This window comes from Centroberyx gerrardi, chromosome 1 (assembly GCF_048128805.1).
Source record: "Centroberyx gerrardi isolate f3 chromosome 1, fCenGer3.hap1.cur.20231027, whole genome shotgun sequence".
NCBI lineage: Eukaryota > Metazoa > Chordata > Actinopteri > Beryciformes > Berycidae > Centroberyx > Centroberyx gerrardi.
The window spans coordinates 7,911,616-7,928,474 of NC_135997.1; the positions used below are offsets into that span (position 1 = coordinate 7,911,616).

The window sequence follows — 16,859 nt, forward strand, 5'->3', positions numbered from 1 at the left end:
AATCCGTTTCCTGTAGGTTTTTTCCAATTCCTCAGTTGAATTGGAATTGATTGAGTTCATTCATGACTTGATCCAAACCCTGATGCCCGGTTTATTTGAACTAGCGTATTGTCGTCCATGATCTGCTGTAGGTTCGAGCCCCCGGTTTGAGTGAGACGGACCTCCTGAAGCCTAAGTCCACCTTGGTGAGCTTCATCTATCCGGCGCAGAACCCAGAGCTGATGAAGAAGCTGTCAGAGAGGGAGAGCACTGTGCTGGCCATGGACCAGGTGCCCCGAGTCACCATCGCTCAGGGCTTCGACGCACTCAGCTCCATGGCTAACATTGCTGGGTAGGAAATATACGCTTGCATACAGATACTCATACCTGTATGCAGCTGTTGTGTATAGTTTAGATGTGACTTGAGCATTTCCTTCGTAGGTACAAGGCTGTGGTTCTGGCTGCCAACAACTTTGGCAGGTTTTTCACCGGTCAGATCACAGCAGCAGGAAAAGTTCCCCCGGCGAAGGTAACCGCCTCCGCAATTTGCCAAAGCAACTTGCATATAAAATGTACCGTACTTGCATTGCGATCCCATTTCATGCTATTCTGTCGCACCTCTGTCTTCCCACATTCCCTGTCTCTCTTCAAATAAAATATGTGCTGGTGGAGTGCCTCATTCTTCTCTTTAAAGTAATGTGTATGGATGTTTCTGTTGTGCGCAGGTCCTGGTTATCGGAGGTGGAGTGGCTGGTTTAGCAGCAGCAGGAGCAGCCAAGTCCATGGGAGCCATTGTTAGAGGATTTGACACCAGGTAAAGTATGAAAACCCTTACATTTCAAATCGTACTGACCTATGTATATTAGTTTTATTCTAGATCAACAAAGTGAATAATAATATTGGTGATAATGTTAACCTCTGAGTGGTTTCTTGACGGTCAGACCGGCAGCTCTGGAGCAGTTCAAGTCCTTCGGGGCAGAGCCTTTAGAGGTCGACATCAAAGAGTCTGGCGAGGGGGTCGGAGGTTACGCCAAGGAGATGTCTCAGGAGTTCATTGATGCGGAGATGGCTCTGTTCGCCAAGCAGTGCAAAGAGGTCGACATTCTCATCAGCACTGCACTGATTCCAGGTGAGTCTCCTTGCCACCTCCCCCCCTGTCTGTCTTTTCTCTCTGAAGATTATTTTTTATTCTTTCTTCCTCCACTTTCCTGTCTCACTGAATCGTATTTTAGACTTTCCTGCCTCATTGGATCGTATTTCAGACGTTTGATGCGTCTCACCTGCCCTCGTCTTCTCTGTCCCTACGCAGGGAAGCAGGCTCCCATCCTGATCAAGAAGGAGTTTGTGGAGTCGATGAAGGACGGCTCGGTGGTGGTGGATCTGGCTGCGGAGGCCGGGGGCAACATCGAGACCACCAGGCCTGGAGAGCTGCACATTCACAAGGTTGAGTGCTGATGCTAATGTGGAAAAGGAGACTGAGCATTTTTTTGCACAAGTTAGTTTAAATTGAATAGGAGCTGGGCGGCACGGTGGCTCAGTGGTTCGTACTGTCGCCTCACAGCAAGAAGGTTGTGGTTTTAAAATCTCTGTCCCAGTCCTTTCTGTGTGGAGTTGCGTGTTTCCTCCCACAGTCCAAAGACATTTAGTTTATTCGCCAAAGACAATAAGCAGCATTACCTTACAGCTTGTTCGTCAAGGGTAACACCATAAAGTCACAGACTTACTTCCATTGTGGTCCTTATGTGCCCTTAAGTGCCCATAAGCATTACTGTGTTTATGTACTGTATATGGTATATATTGTACACTCACCGGCTACTTTATTAGGTACACCTGCTCGTTAGCCTGGAGCCTGCTGCTCCAAACAGCGACTCATGTGGCTGCAATTCAATATATAAAGCATGCAAACATGGTGAAGTGGTTTCATTTTTTGTTCAACCAAACATTATAATGGGCAAGATGCGTGATCTAAGCCACTTTGACTGTTGGTGCCAGACTTGTTGATTGTTGATTGGCGGTTCCAGCATCTCAGAAACAGCTGCAGTGAGTGAAAACACCTTGTTAATGAGAGAGGTCAGAGGAAAACAGCAGACTTGCTCAAGCTAACAGAAAGGTAACAAATGCTCCAATAACAGCTCTTTACAACAGGAGTGTGCAGAAGGGCATCTCAGAACACACAAGGTGTTGGCCATTATGATAAATGGGCAGCAACAGATGACCAGCTGGTACTAGATAGGTGTACCTAATAAAGTGGCCAGTGAGTGCATAAGATGTAGTATGTATATGATGTACAGTAGTATGTACACTACCAGTATAAGGTTTGGACACACCTGATTGGATGTACTATGTTTTTCATTCTCTTAAAGCCATTTTGATCTAAAGGCTTATGCTTAAATGCTTGAAATTTGTTTCTTAGACAAATATAAATAGTGAAGTTGATCCTATGTATGAATTTCTTTCCAAAGCCTTTGCCTTTCCATCAAGGCAAAGGGCGGCTACTTTAAAGAATCTAGAATATAAGATAGTTTTGAACACTTTTTTGATCACTGCATAATTCCATTTGTATTATTTCATAGTTTTGATGTCTTTACTATTAGTCTAAAATGTGGAAAATAGTAAAAATAAAGAAAAATGTGGTGTGTCCAAACTTTTTACTAGTGGTGTATATGATGGTATGTTAAGCCCTTTGAGACATGCTTGTGATAAAAGGCTATATAATTAAACATGACTTGACTTGATTCTGAAAGTCTGTTTTAACGACTTTAATGAACACACTTTTTTTTCTACCAGGGTGTAACGCACATCGGCTACACAGACCTGCCTAGCCGCATGGCCACCCAGGCCAGCACTCTGTATTCCAACAATGTGCTGAAGCTGCTCAAGGCCATCAGCCCAGACAAGGACTACTTCCACTACGAGGCCAAAGATGAGTTTGACTATGGAACGGTCGACCATGTCATCCGTGGGACTCTCGTTATGAAGGTGGGTTTTTTTTTTTATTGTTGTAACTGAGTATCTGCTGGCAGCCTCCGTCTCTGCTGGCATCGGTTAGCAGACTCTGTCGTGCTAGAATACTTCGCCAAATGGGTACTAAAAGCCCGACCCCAGCTGGGAATAGCTCACGTTCGAATCAAGCAAGAATGTTATGAAGGTTTCAAAACATACTTTTCCAGGAATTTTGGCTTTGACACATTGTTTATGGCAGGGAAAACAGGCAACCTCAGCAGGACATATCAGTTTACCCCTTGTTAAACTAAGCATTATTCAGGCCTCTTAAAGAGAATTTATCTTTCAAAACCACTGGTAACTGGTTCATGATTGCTGTTTGTTCACTATAATCTTCTATGCGATCTGTGACTCTGTGTTTGAATACTCCCATCATCAAGGCAAGATCCCACAATGTGAGACGCCAAACTCTTGATGCCTCTTTCTCACGCAAAACGCTCTTGGTCTTTCTTTCTTTCTCGTTCGCTCCTCTGTATTCTCACACTGGTTTGCTCTCGTGTGTTTCTCGTGTGTCCAGGAAGGCCAGAACTTGTTCCCGTCCCCCCTCCCTAAGACGGCCCCCCCGGCCCCGGTGAAACAGAAATCAGTTGCTGAAATGAATGCTGAGAAGGCGGCTGTGGTCTCTCCCTTCAACCGCACCATGACCTCCGCCGGCATCTACACCGCAGGTCAGATACACACAAACAGCGGCTTGCAGGAGTATTCAGACCCCTCGACTTTCTGCACATTTTGTTGTGCTATTAAGTTATTTCAAAATGCATTCATTTGGGATTTTTAGAGTTTAGTTTTTAGAGCAAAGCACGCTATTCAATCAAAGTGAAAACAAAATTGTAGAAATGTTAAAGTTGTTTAACATTTCAGGTCGTCTGTTACTTATATGTATTGTCATATTTTGGTTGTATTTAGCAGTTCTGAACAATGTTTTCCTTTCAAACTTTTTTTGTTTTTTAATTTGTCTTTCTCACTAACAAAGCTGAGACCAGGTCCCTTCACTAGATTTTAATGGGATTTTAAGGTGTAAGCTGGACCGTCCATCACAATACTTTAGCACAGTATGGGATATACTGTAATACTTGGAAGTTTCAGAGAAAATATAAACCATCACGCTCCCATCACTGTGAAAATACCCAACGTTTTTCCTGTCAATTTCTCCATTGATTTCCATTAAAAAAGGCCTGGAAAAACCCACTGAAACTGCACCTTCTCTAATTTTCGACCACAGCGATTGGAAACATGAACATCAAACACACATGGTCCCACTGAGCTCTGCTGTCTCCCTGTAGGTGTCTCCACCTGTCTGGCTCTGGGCATCATCTCTCCCAACGCAGCGTTTACTCAGATGGTGACGACCTTCGGCCTGGCTGGGATTGTGGGATACCACACTGTGTGGGGCGTTACCCCCGCTCTGCACTCGCCCCTCATGTCTGTCACCAATGCCATCTCAGGTCAGGGGTCAAACGGCATCACCCAATATGAAACAGTTGTGTTTTTGGTTTATAAACCTGGTTAAGAGGTTTTGTGCTTAGAGATCTGAACTGTACTAGTGGACTTTAATATTCATTTGTTATTTACTGCCATTCTGTCTCTCTCTCAGGTCTGACAGCAGTAGGAGGTCTGGTTCTGATGGGCGGCGGTCTCACACCCTCCACCTTGCCTCAGAGTCTCGCCCTGGCCGCCGCCTTTGTTTCCTCCATCAACATTGCTGGTCTGACCTTTGACACATCCTTAAAATAATAAGAAAAAAAATCCAAAAATATAACTGAGTTTCATTCCCCATCCAATCAAATGAGGTGTGTAATTGTCCTGTTTCTATGTGTGCAGGTGGTTTTCTGATCACCCAGAGGATGCTGGACATGTTCAAGCGTCCCACCGACCCTCCTGAGTACAACTACCTGTACGCTCTGCCTGGGGCGGCGTTTGTAGGAGGGTACGGAGCATCACTGGCCGCTGGATACAGCATTGAGCAGGTGACAGGACAATCAGCTTCTCACTACATTTGTTCTGGCTGAAAATATATTTAATGGGAGTATGTGCTCCCAGTCTGTTAACAGTTTAGGCTTGTTTGCAGTTCCAGTCTGTAACACAGAATGAAATCAATCAATTCTCTGGATGTTCTGTGTGTTGTTATGTCCCATTTGGTTATATGGCACACACTGCTCATCTAACCGTCCTGGAAGGGGGTCCCTCTCTGTGAGGCTCTTCCCAAGATTTCCTCCATTTTTTTTTCTAATGAGGTTTCTGTGGGAGTTTTTCCTGTTCTCATTAAGGGTCTGAGGTTAGGGGGCGTCGTTTTTCTTTTATTGTGTTAACGTGAGCATGTGAGGCCCTTTGAGACTGTAACTGTGATTAAGAGCTGTACAAATCTTGTGATTGTTGTGGTCTTAGATGATGTACCTGGGCTCAGGTTTGTGCTGTGTGGGGGCGCTGGCAGGCCTGTCCGCCCAGCGCACCAGTCGCCTGGGGAACACCTTGGGCATGATGGGAGTGGCAGGGGGCATCGCTGCCACCCTGGGCTCCCTCAAACCCTCTCCAGAGCTGCTGTCCCAGATGTCTCTGGCCATGGCCACTGGAGGAACCCTGGGTAGGTAGACTCTTGCTTGAGATATGGATAGTCATGCCAGTTTTTTGTTTTCATGCTGTTTCATTTGTGTTGCATGCTGCTGTGAATTACTACTCCCAAAAGGAATTGTTTGGAAAATTCAAATTTTGTTATTTTCAGCCATGACCAGGTGAATGGAGCGATCTCAACCAAACAATTGAGAGACATGAGTTCTATGTTACAATATATTACACTATCTGACATTGATTTATCATTTATTGCAGTGCCTCCTCATTTTGGTTCAGTACAGCTATCATTATCATTCAGTATCCACTGCCACTAGGAAGCATGCAGTGCAATGGCATGGCAAGGAGACAAAGGCTGTGGTAGAATAGGAGCTTTTCATCTGTGTTTCAGTCTAGACTAAGTTAAAACAAGAGTGTAAAGCTGGGGCACGACTCCCCCAAACCCCCACAGCTGTTTACAAAACTTCAAGACCATGATGAATGTGTTACATGCCATTAACTTTGTATGTGATTTCTCGAGTCTTTGAAGAATGAGTGTGGATTTTCTTAAACGTAACGGAACATCGATCATCCTGTCCAAATACAGTGATGAGTTGATATCGTCATCATGTCTGAATGTGCTAGATGTTAATAGTATTTTTAGATAGCAGGATGATAAATGATGTTACACTCTGGACACACACACACACGCAAGCAGTTTGCTCAGCGTTAAATTAGTAACTGTATACTTTAGAGAAAAATTATTATCTTTTTGACAACACACTTCAGAGCTTGCCTCGAGACTGTTTGGTTCCCTTTGAAGATGATGCCCAATATGAAGAGGGAAGTAATTGAAAACAGGTGTCAGCCTTTTTACCAGCTGCACTCTAGTTTTTCTACTACTTTACCTTGTATTCAGACTTCAACATTAGTGGCTGATGCTTGATTTAGCCAGACACAATAGCTCATTGTCATTTACTGAAATCTGTGTTCTGCATCTTTTGCGTTTTACATTTTATTTACATCTCGACTGTGTGTTCCTTTCGTCTCCTTTAGGTCTGACCATTGCCAAGCGTATAGAGATCACAGACTTGCCCCAGCTGGTGGCAGCCTTCCACAGCCTGGTGGGGCTGGCAGCCGTTCTCACCTGTGTTGCCGAGTTCATGATTGAGTACCCGCACCTGGACGCTCACCCGGCCGCCAATGTAGTCAAGACTGTGGCGTATCTGGGCACCTACATCGGAGGGGTCACCTTCAGCGGATCACTGGTGGCCTACGGCAAGCTTCAAGGTGCCGGATCTTACTTTAAAAAGCAACACTGGCAGCACTCCATGTACATATAGATACTGTGCAGGTGATGAGATATTAGAAAGTCAATAGTACACCATTTACAAGTCTAATCCTTGTTCTTTAGTTCAGACAGACATGCAAATATCTATATAAACACGCTGAGCTCTGTGTCCTCTGGTGCTGATTGCATCCTTTCATCTGGTTAAAGCCAAAGATCCTCTGGTAAATCCAGGCCTGGACTAGGAGTTGTGTGTGTGTGTGTGTGTGTGTGTGTGTGTGTGTGTGTGTGTGTGTGTATGTATGCGCTCACGCACTCATTCACATTGTAGTGTGACTGATAAAGAAGAACACATGAGAAGCTTTCTAGTAATTTTCTATGGGTAGTGGCTGCCTGGCTGTGGTTGGTGGAGCGCTGCTGTCTGATCTGTAGACGGGACAGAGTCTCAGACGGCTGATTAGTGGCCTGGACAGAGGAGTCTGAGGACATTCCTCTGGGCTCAAAGACACTCCGCACCACCGAGGAAGAAAGCGAGCTCACATGTTTTATCTTGTCAAATTATTTCCCGTCAGCCCCACAGAAGAGGTTTTGATGTTGTGTCTTCTTGGTTCTAGGCGTTCTGAACTCCGCCCCCCTGCTGTTGCCGGGACGCCACATGTTGAATGCTGGTCTGATGGCGGCGTCCGTGGGCGGCATGGTGCCCTTTATGCTCAGTTCCAGCTACAACACTGGCATGGGTTGTCTGCTGGGAGTGTCTGGACTGTCCACTGTTATGGTAAGTCCACACTGGGACAAAGAGGGAAATGTGACACATACAGTACATTATAAAAATTATTATCAAGTCACTGATGATGACGATACACAATCTTATTACTGTCATTACAGATCATTGATTAGAACTCCATCCAGTATTTATCCTGTTGTTCCACTCCATTTTGGGCAATTGGATGAACACAAATTTGGTTTCATTTAAAAAAAAAAAAAAAAATGTATTTAGTTAGGGTTATAATTATTATATATATAATACAAAATAGATGCCATGCATGCTGGTTTCTAGCCAAGGCTAATTTGTAACCCCTGTCCCTGGCTAGGCTTTTGGGGTTAAAACAGAAGTACAAGAACATTAAGATTGGAAATAGTATAGAAACATTAAAAGACAATAAAGGTAAGAACAGAGACTAAGATATAAGTAGTAAATATTGCTCCTTGCTTATTTCTGTACTGATGACTGTGGTTGTCCCTATAGGGTGTGACGCTGACGGCAGCCATCGGGGGCGCTGACATGCCGGTGGTCATCACAGTGTTGAACAGCTACTCTGGATGGGCGCTCTGTGCTGAAGGCTTCCTACTAGACAACAACCTCATGACCATCGTCGGCGCTCTGATTGGCTCCTCCGGTGCCATCCTCTCCTACATCATGTGTGTGGTGAGTAGACAGTAGACACACATCTACATCACACACTCATACACACACCACAACCACCATCATCCTTATCAGTTTATTACAGTATGTGAACAGTTACTGACCCCCTATCTCTCTCTTCCAAGGCAATGAACCGCTCCCTGCCTAATGTGATCCTGGGTGGGTACGGCACCACCTCCACAGCGGGGGGGAAACCCATGGAGATTGTTGGCACTCACACTGAAGTCAATGTGGACCAGTCCATTGACCTGATCAAAGAAGCCAACAACATCATCATCACACCAGGTACATACATGCAACACAGGGAACATTGTATCAGTATCCAATGGGCATCAGTAAAGGCTGTCCTTTCAAGCAGAATCGGGTTCTGTATGAAACATTTAATAAACAGACAAGAGCAGATTTAGAGTTGTAATTTAAAACTTCCTAACTAACTCATACAATTGGATGTGTTATGTCTTCATCTTATTTTTTTCTTTTTGGTGGCCTCACACCTGGAAGTGTGGCCACATGGTAGTAATGTCAAGTTTCAAATGACGTTAAGTCCGTTAAACATCCAGAAACAGCAAGAAAACTTTGTAGAAGTTAAGACACTACCATTTTGTGTAGAGCCAGTGTAACAGGCAGCCAATCAACAGCCTGTTTGAAACAGCTTTGATTTGATTGGCTCATAATACAGAGCTTTGATTTGATTGGCTCATGGTCAACGAGAGTATACAGTGGTCAGCAGCGACAAAGGTTGAGAACAGGCAAAGACCAAAGACTGTACCTGAGCCATTCAAATGTTATTGTCTCAAAAGGTTACCAGCCAGAGTGGCAGGTGATCCTTATTTGATTTATCTGCCAAAGACAAATTTGACCGGCCTTTTGCTTTTGGCAGGTGTTCGTTTCAAACCCTGCATATATACAAACACAAGCAGTCAAACCCTCCTGGCTACAGTAGAACTATGGGCAGCCCAGCCTGCTCCTTTCCAGCATCAAGTGCAGCCAATCCTCACAAACACTGGAGCCTGTGGGAGAGTCGGGTGTAGAGGGAACCTTTGGGTCCACATCAGAGAAACTAAGATGGGGCACACCTGTGCTGTGAAACTCTCTCACCACAGGGCAGCATGCAACCTCTTTTGTACTCCAGATGCTGCTTTTAGACTGTCAGGATCAATAAGACCCAACCACCTCTCTCATCTGATCACCTTCACCTGACGAAAGGGCTGATTGCATGTACTGCCTTGCCAAAATGGGGGATCAGGATCAGTTCCAGAAGAGCTAGAAGCTCTACAGGAGGAGGATAGATATGGCGAGACATGGTTGGTAACCATGAGAGGGAGCTGTTTGTCCAGAAATGATCCCACAGCTAGCTGGTCCCCAGTGACACACACACACAGTGTGTCAGTACTAGATGTTTGTTACAGTAAGAGTAAAGGATGGTGAGTTTGATTTGTGAGTGAGGCAGTGACTACACCGTCCTTTATCAAGTTAAAGCCAAACTGCTCTGAAGACTGAGGATGACCAAGAAGGACTTGCTTAGATCACTTACAGACTGTCTTTGCTGTTCTTTTCTGATGGCTCAAACCAACGCACCAAGGGCAGCTGTGTGGTCCGACACGCTGGTTTGATTACAGAAACAGTGAAAAGTCATGAGAGCTATTCAGCCCAGACTCAGACTTCTGCATGGACTGTCAACAACAAAGCATGATAGTGAGGAAACAGAAGGCTCTAGTTGTCTGGGGAGTCGGAGGATACGAGTTGGGGCTGACTGGGTTGGACTGCTTCAGGGAGACTTGATTAGGGGCAACACTGAACTCTACAAGATACCCGACCACCAGGGTTAAACAGGGGTTATGCAGACACAGGGAAAGGAGTTCTTTGCACGCAGGGCACCCAAATCCACACCACACATATATATACACACACACGCATACATTTCCGACAAAGAAGGTTTTCCTTTCAATAATGTCTCCCAGACCATTGAACTCCTATGATTTAATAGAGAAAGGAGACTGCGGTGATGGGGACGACTGAGCAGGCAGAGGATTGGAGAGATAGGGAGAGGAGTACAAAGGAAGGAATGTAGGGAAGAAGAAGAATCCCTGCTGGTTCACTGTTTGATTTAAGAATTAACAGTGGATTTTGACTAGCTGTCAAGTGGTATATTTATTCCAATGCTGCAATGCCTATTTAAAAAAAAAAAAAAAGACCCATAATGGAAAATCCTATTTCATAAAACGCCATTTAACTGCAGTGCCGTAGGCAATCATGGATGGATTGTAAGATCATCAGTATACTGTATGTTCATTCTGTGTGTGTGTGTGTGTGTGTGTGTGTGTTTAGGTTGGGGTCTGTGTGCAGCAAAAGCCCAGTACCCGATTGCAGACATGGTGAAGATGCTGACGGAACAGGGCAAGAGTGTCAGGTCAGTTTCTACACTCATACACTTCATGTCATTATCAGACAAAACAATTGAGATTTATCACCCAAATATACTGGAAATGACTTTCTTAACTACAACGCACTGTGTCTACTAGGTTGGATTACACCTGCGCCTTTTTAAGATGCTGCTTGTCTCCTCTTTTATTTGAGCTTGCTCTCAAGGTCCACACTTGAAAATCACATTCTGGACTTTTTTTTTTTTTTTTATCAGATTAGGAAAAAAGAACTCCCTCAGATCCCCAATAGCTTTCCCGACACTCAAACAGAGTCTTTTTGGGCTTTTTGACCCTTATCAAAACTGCCTTATTTAAATTATACATAATTCCATAGACTCCATGAAACTGGACTTCTCTAATCTCAAAAATACACAGGAGCATGATTTAGGAATGGACTTGGACCCATGATCAGTGGGACCACATCCTAGAATTGGTCCATTCTTCGTGTGTGTGTGTGTGTGTGTGTGTGTGTGTGTGTGTCAGCAGCATGGCTTGCTGCAATTCAAGATCCTGCTGAGTCCGCTACACAAATGCTTGATTGGCAAAACATGAATGATGCCTGTAGCAGGTGTAAGCAATCTCCCACCAATCTTGTCCATATGTTTTGGTCTTGTTAACTGAATATTGAACTAATTTATTTGAAACTACCATGTTGTCAGTATTGATATTGATCCCAATCCGGTTACAGCCCTATTTTGGAATTTCTGAGTCCAATATGCCTGCTGCTATGCAGACAGTTTATTCACCACTTTATTGGCTAGATGTCTTATTCTGCCCAAATAATGTCTCCTACAATAAGCAAACGTTGTGTAGCGCTAAAGAAAATTATATTCTCACAAAGACCCCTTTAAAAACTTTTGATAAGACTTGGGGACCCCCCTTAGACTATATAGACGCCCTATTTCACCTGAGAATAACAGCTGAGTCTTTTTTTTTGTTTATTTTTTTTTTGTCTTTTTTTACCGTATTTACATGTGTGCTTAGTCTTTACCTTTTTCTGGATGGATGGGTAAGTGGCTGATATGATCCTGTTAAAGTGATAAACATTTGCATTATCCAAATAAAGTGAAAAACTGGAAACTACTCGTCAACATCTCCTATACAGCATAAATGTTTGGTATTAAGGGGAGCGAGGCAGGGCACAAGCTTTTCATTGCATTGAAAAGTACATTTGTATTTTATTTTTTTTTCTAATGCACTTGACATTCAACTTGAACTTGTTAAAGCAGAGAAAGACAAGAGTGCGTTTTGACACGGTGTACTGGGGCTGGGCGTCATTGATCAAAAGGTAGTGAGGTTTCTTCAATAATAAAAAGGAATATATTGTTGATTAGTGATGGTTTTCTGTGTCTATGTGCATTAGGTTTGGTATCCACCCAGTGGCTGGTCGTATGCCAGGCCAGTTGAACGTCCTCCTGGCCGAGGCCGGTGTTCCCTATGACGTGGTCCTGGAGATGGATGAGATCAATGAGGACTTCCCAGGTAAACTGGTGTTGACCATGACTCATACAGAGATCATAAAGTTTACAATATTCTGCTACTCCATGGCTGTCACTTCAGCTGGAAGGTGGGGGATAATATTACTAAATCAGCATATGTGTAATAAATGCATCCCCTTTCATCTATGCTTGGAGCGACCTAATGTTGATTGCGTATTGATGTTTAGACATGCCATGTATCAGGGCAACAGACTGTTTTCTTAGTAACCAGGCATGCACTCTGAGACACATGGTTCTGTTTATGACAGGGGGAGATAAGTGTGGTGTGGGGGAACCCAGTAACGTTAGCAGGGACAGTTGCAGCGCACTTTATCAGTGGTTTGTTGGGCTGTTCTTCATCCGAATTGCGTATAAAAGTTTTAATGTTTGTGTCTGTGACCCGCAGAGACGGACCTGACATTGGTCATTGGCGCCAATGACACCGTGAATTCTGCAGCACAGGAAGACCCCAACTCCATAATTGCTGGCATGCCTGTCCTGGAGGTGTGGAAGTCCAAGCAGGTGGGTGTCTTTTTTTTAATTTATTTTTTCTTCTTTCAAATCATCAGCACATGATACATTGATGCACCTTTTGCTGCGTGATACAAAAAGTGACCATAAAACGCTGTCTTTTTGTCTTCCCTCCAGGTGATAGTGATGAAGCGTACCCTCGGCGTGGGCTACGCTGCAGTTGATAACCCCATTTTCTACAAGCCCAACACATCCATGTTGCTGGGGGATGCCAAGAAGACATGCGACAGCCTGCAAGCCAAGATCAGAGAGGCCTACTATTAGTTATCCCTCATTAGCTTACCATCATCCATTTCTCTTCAAGACAAAGGCAGGTCGACAGGTACTGCCCAGTATGGGCATGTAGGATATATATATTTTCAACTTTAAAACCTGATAGAGAACAGATTTATTGGGTCTTCAACAAATGTGATTATAACGTAATGCTGTATCAAAGGTGCCCAAGATTCATTAAGATGATTTCCTTGAAATTGAGGGATACAAATAATACAAATGCATGTACTAACTGATTTGTAAATAAAAACATATTTAAATGTGGTCAATCTGAATTCCATTTCATATTATTGCATTTCGTATTTTAAAGTTTTAACTCAGATAGCTGAAACTAGCTGTAACTGAATACTGGACAAAAGTGATAAGAACACATGGATTGGCAAAAAAACATATGAGCTTATGCAAAAACAAAGAATTGGCTTCACTTAATTTAACATACAAATTAACTGCAATTTCCAAAAGGCGCAGCCTGTTATAATTTCAAAAATCAGACATTAGGTTTAAAGAATGATCAAGACAGTACTGCACCTCAGACATACACTCACCCACCTTAATTTCAGTCAGATACCTCAGATGTTGTTTGCAGCCGGTTTTGTTCAGTTTTTGGATTGCCACTTTGCCAGTCTTTGCTGCCATTGTAGAATTTTGATTTATGATTTTAGTCCGTTTCTTGTATTCACTTTATTATTAAAAACACACTCCATCCAGGTTTACACTTTTTAAATCCTTTGTATTTTGATACAAGTGTCACAATATCCATTACAAAATAAAATATCACTCATTTAATAATAAAAGTGAACTGGACATGATCTGTCTCAGCAGATAAATCCACTCTTTAGCTGCAGTTCGTGACAGTTATTTGTAGCTGCTTTCAGTCTTTCCTCACAGCATTCCTCAACATTTTCCAGCAGAAATCTTGGCTTTGGTGATGAGTGAGTGCAGGTAGGAGTAGAAGAAGAGGAGGTTATCGTATTCTCCACTGTACTCCTGAGCCAGGCAATGCTTATGGTAGTCCTTTAGGAAGTAGTAAATAGCCTCAATAGTAGACAGGTAGGTGTCTGGCTTGCCCTTCTGATGGCGCCAGAAACACGTTTTCCTCATCTTCAGCTCCACCTGCAGCAAAGCTGGAGCACAACATGTGTCAGTCAGAATGCACACAGGAACACTGGGTGAGGTAATGTTAAACAGCGTTGTGGGTGAAATAAGTTTGCCCCTTATAATGACCAGCACTCAGAGCTCTTTGAAAGGCTGCATAAATTCAATCGTTCATAATTACCTTGCAGCCTCTCGTCTGTGATGATCCTGTTGGTCTGGTTCCATGTGCTGTCGATGAAGACCACCCTCTGGAGGGGATACACCCTTGACTCCGAGCCCTTAGCTTCATCTGGGGTCCTTGACCCCAGGTCTTCAGCAATGTGTGTGGCCCCCAGTGCTTCCTCGCTTCTCAGCCTCTTCGGGCAGGGCTCATCAGAGGAGTCATGTAACCTGTTGTCAGCCCTGTGGTGCAAACACTGCATCATGTCTTGTATTGTGACTGACCCTGGACCAGGGAACACCAACACCACCTGGAGAGAGTAGAGTGACAAGAGTCAGAGTGGAATAATAACATACAAAACTAGACAAAGTACATTTTCTAAAACAAAATCTGTATGCTCGCTTGTGTAGTGTGCTAATTTATATATGCTCAAGTTTATATGTAGTAAATACTAATTCAGTATATTATGAGGAGAAAAATCAAGTTGAAAAAAATGAAAAGATGGGACCACTTCATGGAGTAATCAAATAAAAGAGATTAAAGAAAAACACAAATGTCAGCACAAATGTTTCTCAGAATGTTTCTCTATGCTTAGCTTAAACTATCAAGTAGTTAGCTGATGAAGTTTGACCAGAAGAAGAATAACAAGTAGCAAGAATATGAAGACAGTAAAGTGCACTGCTTCACAAGACAACACTTAGAAAGACATTAGAAGGGTTTGCTGAAATCCATAATTTCAGGATAAGAAGCAACTAACGTTGTCCCTTTCATATTCAGGTATGCAGGGGTAAGTGTATATGGTGACGTCACTGGGAGCTAGGATCTTGGCGTGGATTGCAGTGCTCTTGCCGTCCGTCTCATTGGGATGCTTGATGATGTCTATCTTCACAGGGAGCTAAGCACAAGATACAGAGAGTCTGGTCAAGATAGTTACATTTTAACTACAACTTCATCGCAAAAAGACACAATGTGCAAAGTCTCACGAATCATACATAAAAGACCTTTCCTCCATATAAAGACAGTACTATTACTGCTACTCCATCTGCAGGCTTCTCTTAAAAGAACAATCAAGTGAGTCTAACCTCTCACTGACCTTGATTGAGGGGATTTCTTGCTGGTTGACACCCACTAATGAGCAGCATGTGTAGCAGAAGAACATCCTTGATCCTCCACATTTAGAACACTTCAACCTGCCCTTCTGCTGTGCTTTCTCTAGCACTGCATGTGATGCCAATTTTAGACGCTGGAGAGGCTGCTCGGCAAGATCATGGGTGTCCGATGGATCACTGGAGACTGTTGTTTTGTCAGGGCAACTGGGATGGAGATGCTGGTCTTGATCCAGGCTACTCATGTCGTGCTCTTAAAATGTTGACAGACTGATGCCGGAGGAACTTGTTCAAGTATATGGGCCGGACATTAACAGCTGAAGGGGAACGACACAACAAATAAGAGAAATATTAGCAGACACAGATGTATATGTAGTGTGTATATGATGTATATGAAGTACGACATATATGTAATATATATATATGAAGTATGTATGTATTTGACATGTATGTGATGGTATGTTAAGCCCTTTGAGACATGCTTGTGATAAAGGGCTATATAAATAATCATGACCAGACTTGACTTGATACATATGTCCATCATTTAAATCTTTTCATAAGTGGGGGCAAGTGAAATAGTATGACAACCGAACAGCCAAGCTATGGGTTGTTTTTTAGTGCTACCCTTCTTAAAAATTCCAGTTTTTCTTTTTCAGACAGGTGACAGTACTGAAAAAGACAGGAAATATGGGAAAAGCTTGCAACAACATGGCATGAAACGAGATTCAAACCCACGTTATCGCGTGTATGTGGTTCCTGCACCAGCAGGGCACAGACTAGTAATGCATAGTGATTAGTGAGACTACACCAGAGCTGACAAAGACAGGAGAAAGGAAGCCCTTCATTTTACCGGGAGCTGTTGTTACCTGCCATCAGACTACTAGCTTGTGTGAGTGAGAAAGCTAGTGATTGAATGTGTGAAGTAAACACGAATTACCAGCCTAAAAACCAGCATTTCGCATTTGCGAAGATCAGTGCACACCATGCCATGACTTTCAAGCAGCTATCTAACGTAATGTCTTTCTGTATCATTCTCTTTCTCTTCACTTTAGCCCCATGTGACATAACCATGTTTCCCTGTTAGCTAACGTTAGCTTGCAGTTTACGCACTACTACAGCACTAATGTCGGCTAACAGCAGAAATAGATACGTTAATATCCAAGACAGAAGAAACACTGACGGCGTCGGCACAATGAGGTTAGCACCAGGTAACACGTTTCCACTCGTTACTCACATAATAATCACAGTAAGCTGTTGTTGTTAGCGACACCCCTTTCGGATGCAGAGCCAGAGAAGCAGTGTGCGTTTCTTCTTCTACGCCGGAAGTACAGCTCCATATCAGGGAAAGTGTTTTTTCCGTGGTTGGTTATCTGTTGCTTAGCAACATATGTAAGACGTGTGTAGTTACCTGTGGTACCAACTATGCTTTCACCACAACTGCTGGTCAGCAAGAAACATGGCCAAGGCAGTTGATAATGAAGAGGACCTCACTGACAGTTATAAAAAATTTATCAAGCAACAAGGACTGGTAACGTTAATATGCAAAATATGAATTT

General features: G+C 43.3%; 2 protein-coding genes across 2 annotated transcripts in view; one reads left to right on the forward strand and one right to left on the reverse strand.

Annotated features, from left to right (window-relative positions):
• The window catches only part of nnt2 (nicotinamide nucleotide transhydrogenase 2), a 14,915-nt gene extending 1,722 nt beyond the window's left edge, over positions 1 to 13,193 (forward strand). The window contains exons 3-21 of the mRNA XM_071901455.2: positions 132 to 331; positions 421 to 508; positions 705 to 793; positions 921 to 1,108; positions 1,289 to 1,422; positions 2,767 to 2,958; positions 3,500 to 3,650; positions 4,266 to 4,427; positions 4,577 to 4,687; positions 4,804 to 4,949; positions 5,368 to 5,563; positions 6,583 to 6,816; positions 7,429 to 7,589; positions 8,061 to 8,240; positions 8,363 to 8,522; positions 10,566 to 10,647; positions 12,024 to 12,142; positions 12,545 to 12,660; positions 12,787 to 13,193. Of these exons, the coding sequence (XP_071757556.1) occupies positions 132 to 331; positions 421 to 508; positions 705 to 793; positions 921 to 1,108; positions 1,289 to 1,422; positions 2,767 to 2,958; positions 3,500 to 3,650; positions 4,266 to 4,427; positions 4,577 to 4,687; positions 4,804 to 4,949; positions 5,368 to 5,563; positions 6,583 to 6,816; positions 7,429 to 7,589; positions 8,061 to 8,240; positions 8,363 to 8,522; positions 10,566 to 10,647; positions 12,024 to 12,142; positions 12,545 to 12,660; positions 12,787 to 12,933 (2,856 nt within the window). The 3' untranslated portion in view covers positions 12,934 to 13,193. The remainder of the gene's footprint in view (positions 1 to 131; positions 332 to 420; positions 509 to 704; positions 794 to 920; positions 1,109 to 1,288; positions 1,423 to 2,766; positions 2,959 to 3,499; positions 3,651 to 4,265; positions 4,428 to 4,576; positions 4,688 to 4,803; positions 4,950 to 5,367; positions 5,564 to 6,582; positions 6,817 to 7,428; positions 7,590 to 8,060; positions 8,241 to 8,362; positions 8,523 to 10,565; positions 10,648 to 12,023; positions 12,143 to 12,544; positions 12,661 to 12,786) is intronic.
• A 353-nt stretch (positions 13,194 to 13,546) lies between these two features.
• Positions 13,547 to 16,591, reverse strand: dtwd1 (DTW motif tRNA-uridine aminocarboxypropyltransferase 1). Its single transcript, XM_071901456.2, has 5 exons — positions 16,538 to 16,591; positions 15,291 to 15,620; positions 14,955 to 15,092; positions 14,219 to 14,507; positions 13,547 to 14,066 (listed from the first exon to the last, which is right to left on the reverse strand). The coding sequence occupies exons 2-5, from the start codon at positions 15,546 to 15,548 to the stop codon at positions 13,837 to 13,839; spliced, it is 915 nt and encodes a 304-aa protein (XP_071757557.2). The 5' UTR covers positions 15,549 to 15,620; positions 16,538 to 16,591; the 3' UTR covers positions 13,547 to 13,836.
• Between the last annotated feature and the right edge of the window lie 268 nt (positions 16,592 to 16,859).

What these genes read in the sequence shown, in the direction of transcription:
- dtwd1 (XM_071901456.2), bottom strand. Translation starts at nt 15,548, where the DNA reads ATGAGTAGCCTGGATCAAGACCAGCATCTCCATCCCAGTTGCCCTGAC. An exon ending in AAGAAATCCCCTCAATCAAG is followed by an intron (nt 15,093 to 15,290) that starts GTCAGTGAGAGG and finishes TCTTGTGCTTAG; the next exon opens with CTCCCTGTGAAGATAGACAT. An exon ending in CACAGACGAGAGGCTGCAAG is followed by an intron (nt 14,067 to 14,218) that starts GTAATTATGAAC and finishes GTTGTGCTCCAG; the next exon opens with CTTTGCTGCAGGTGGAGCTG.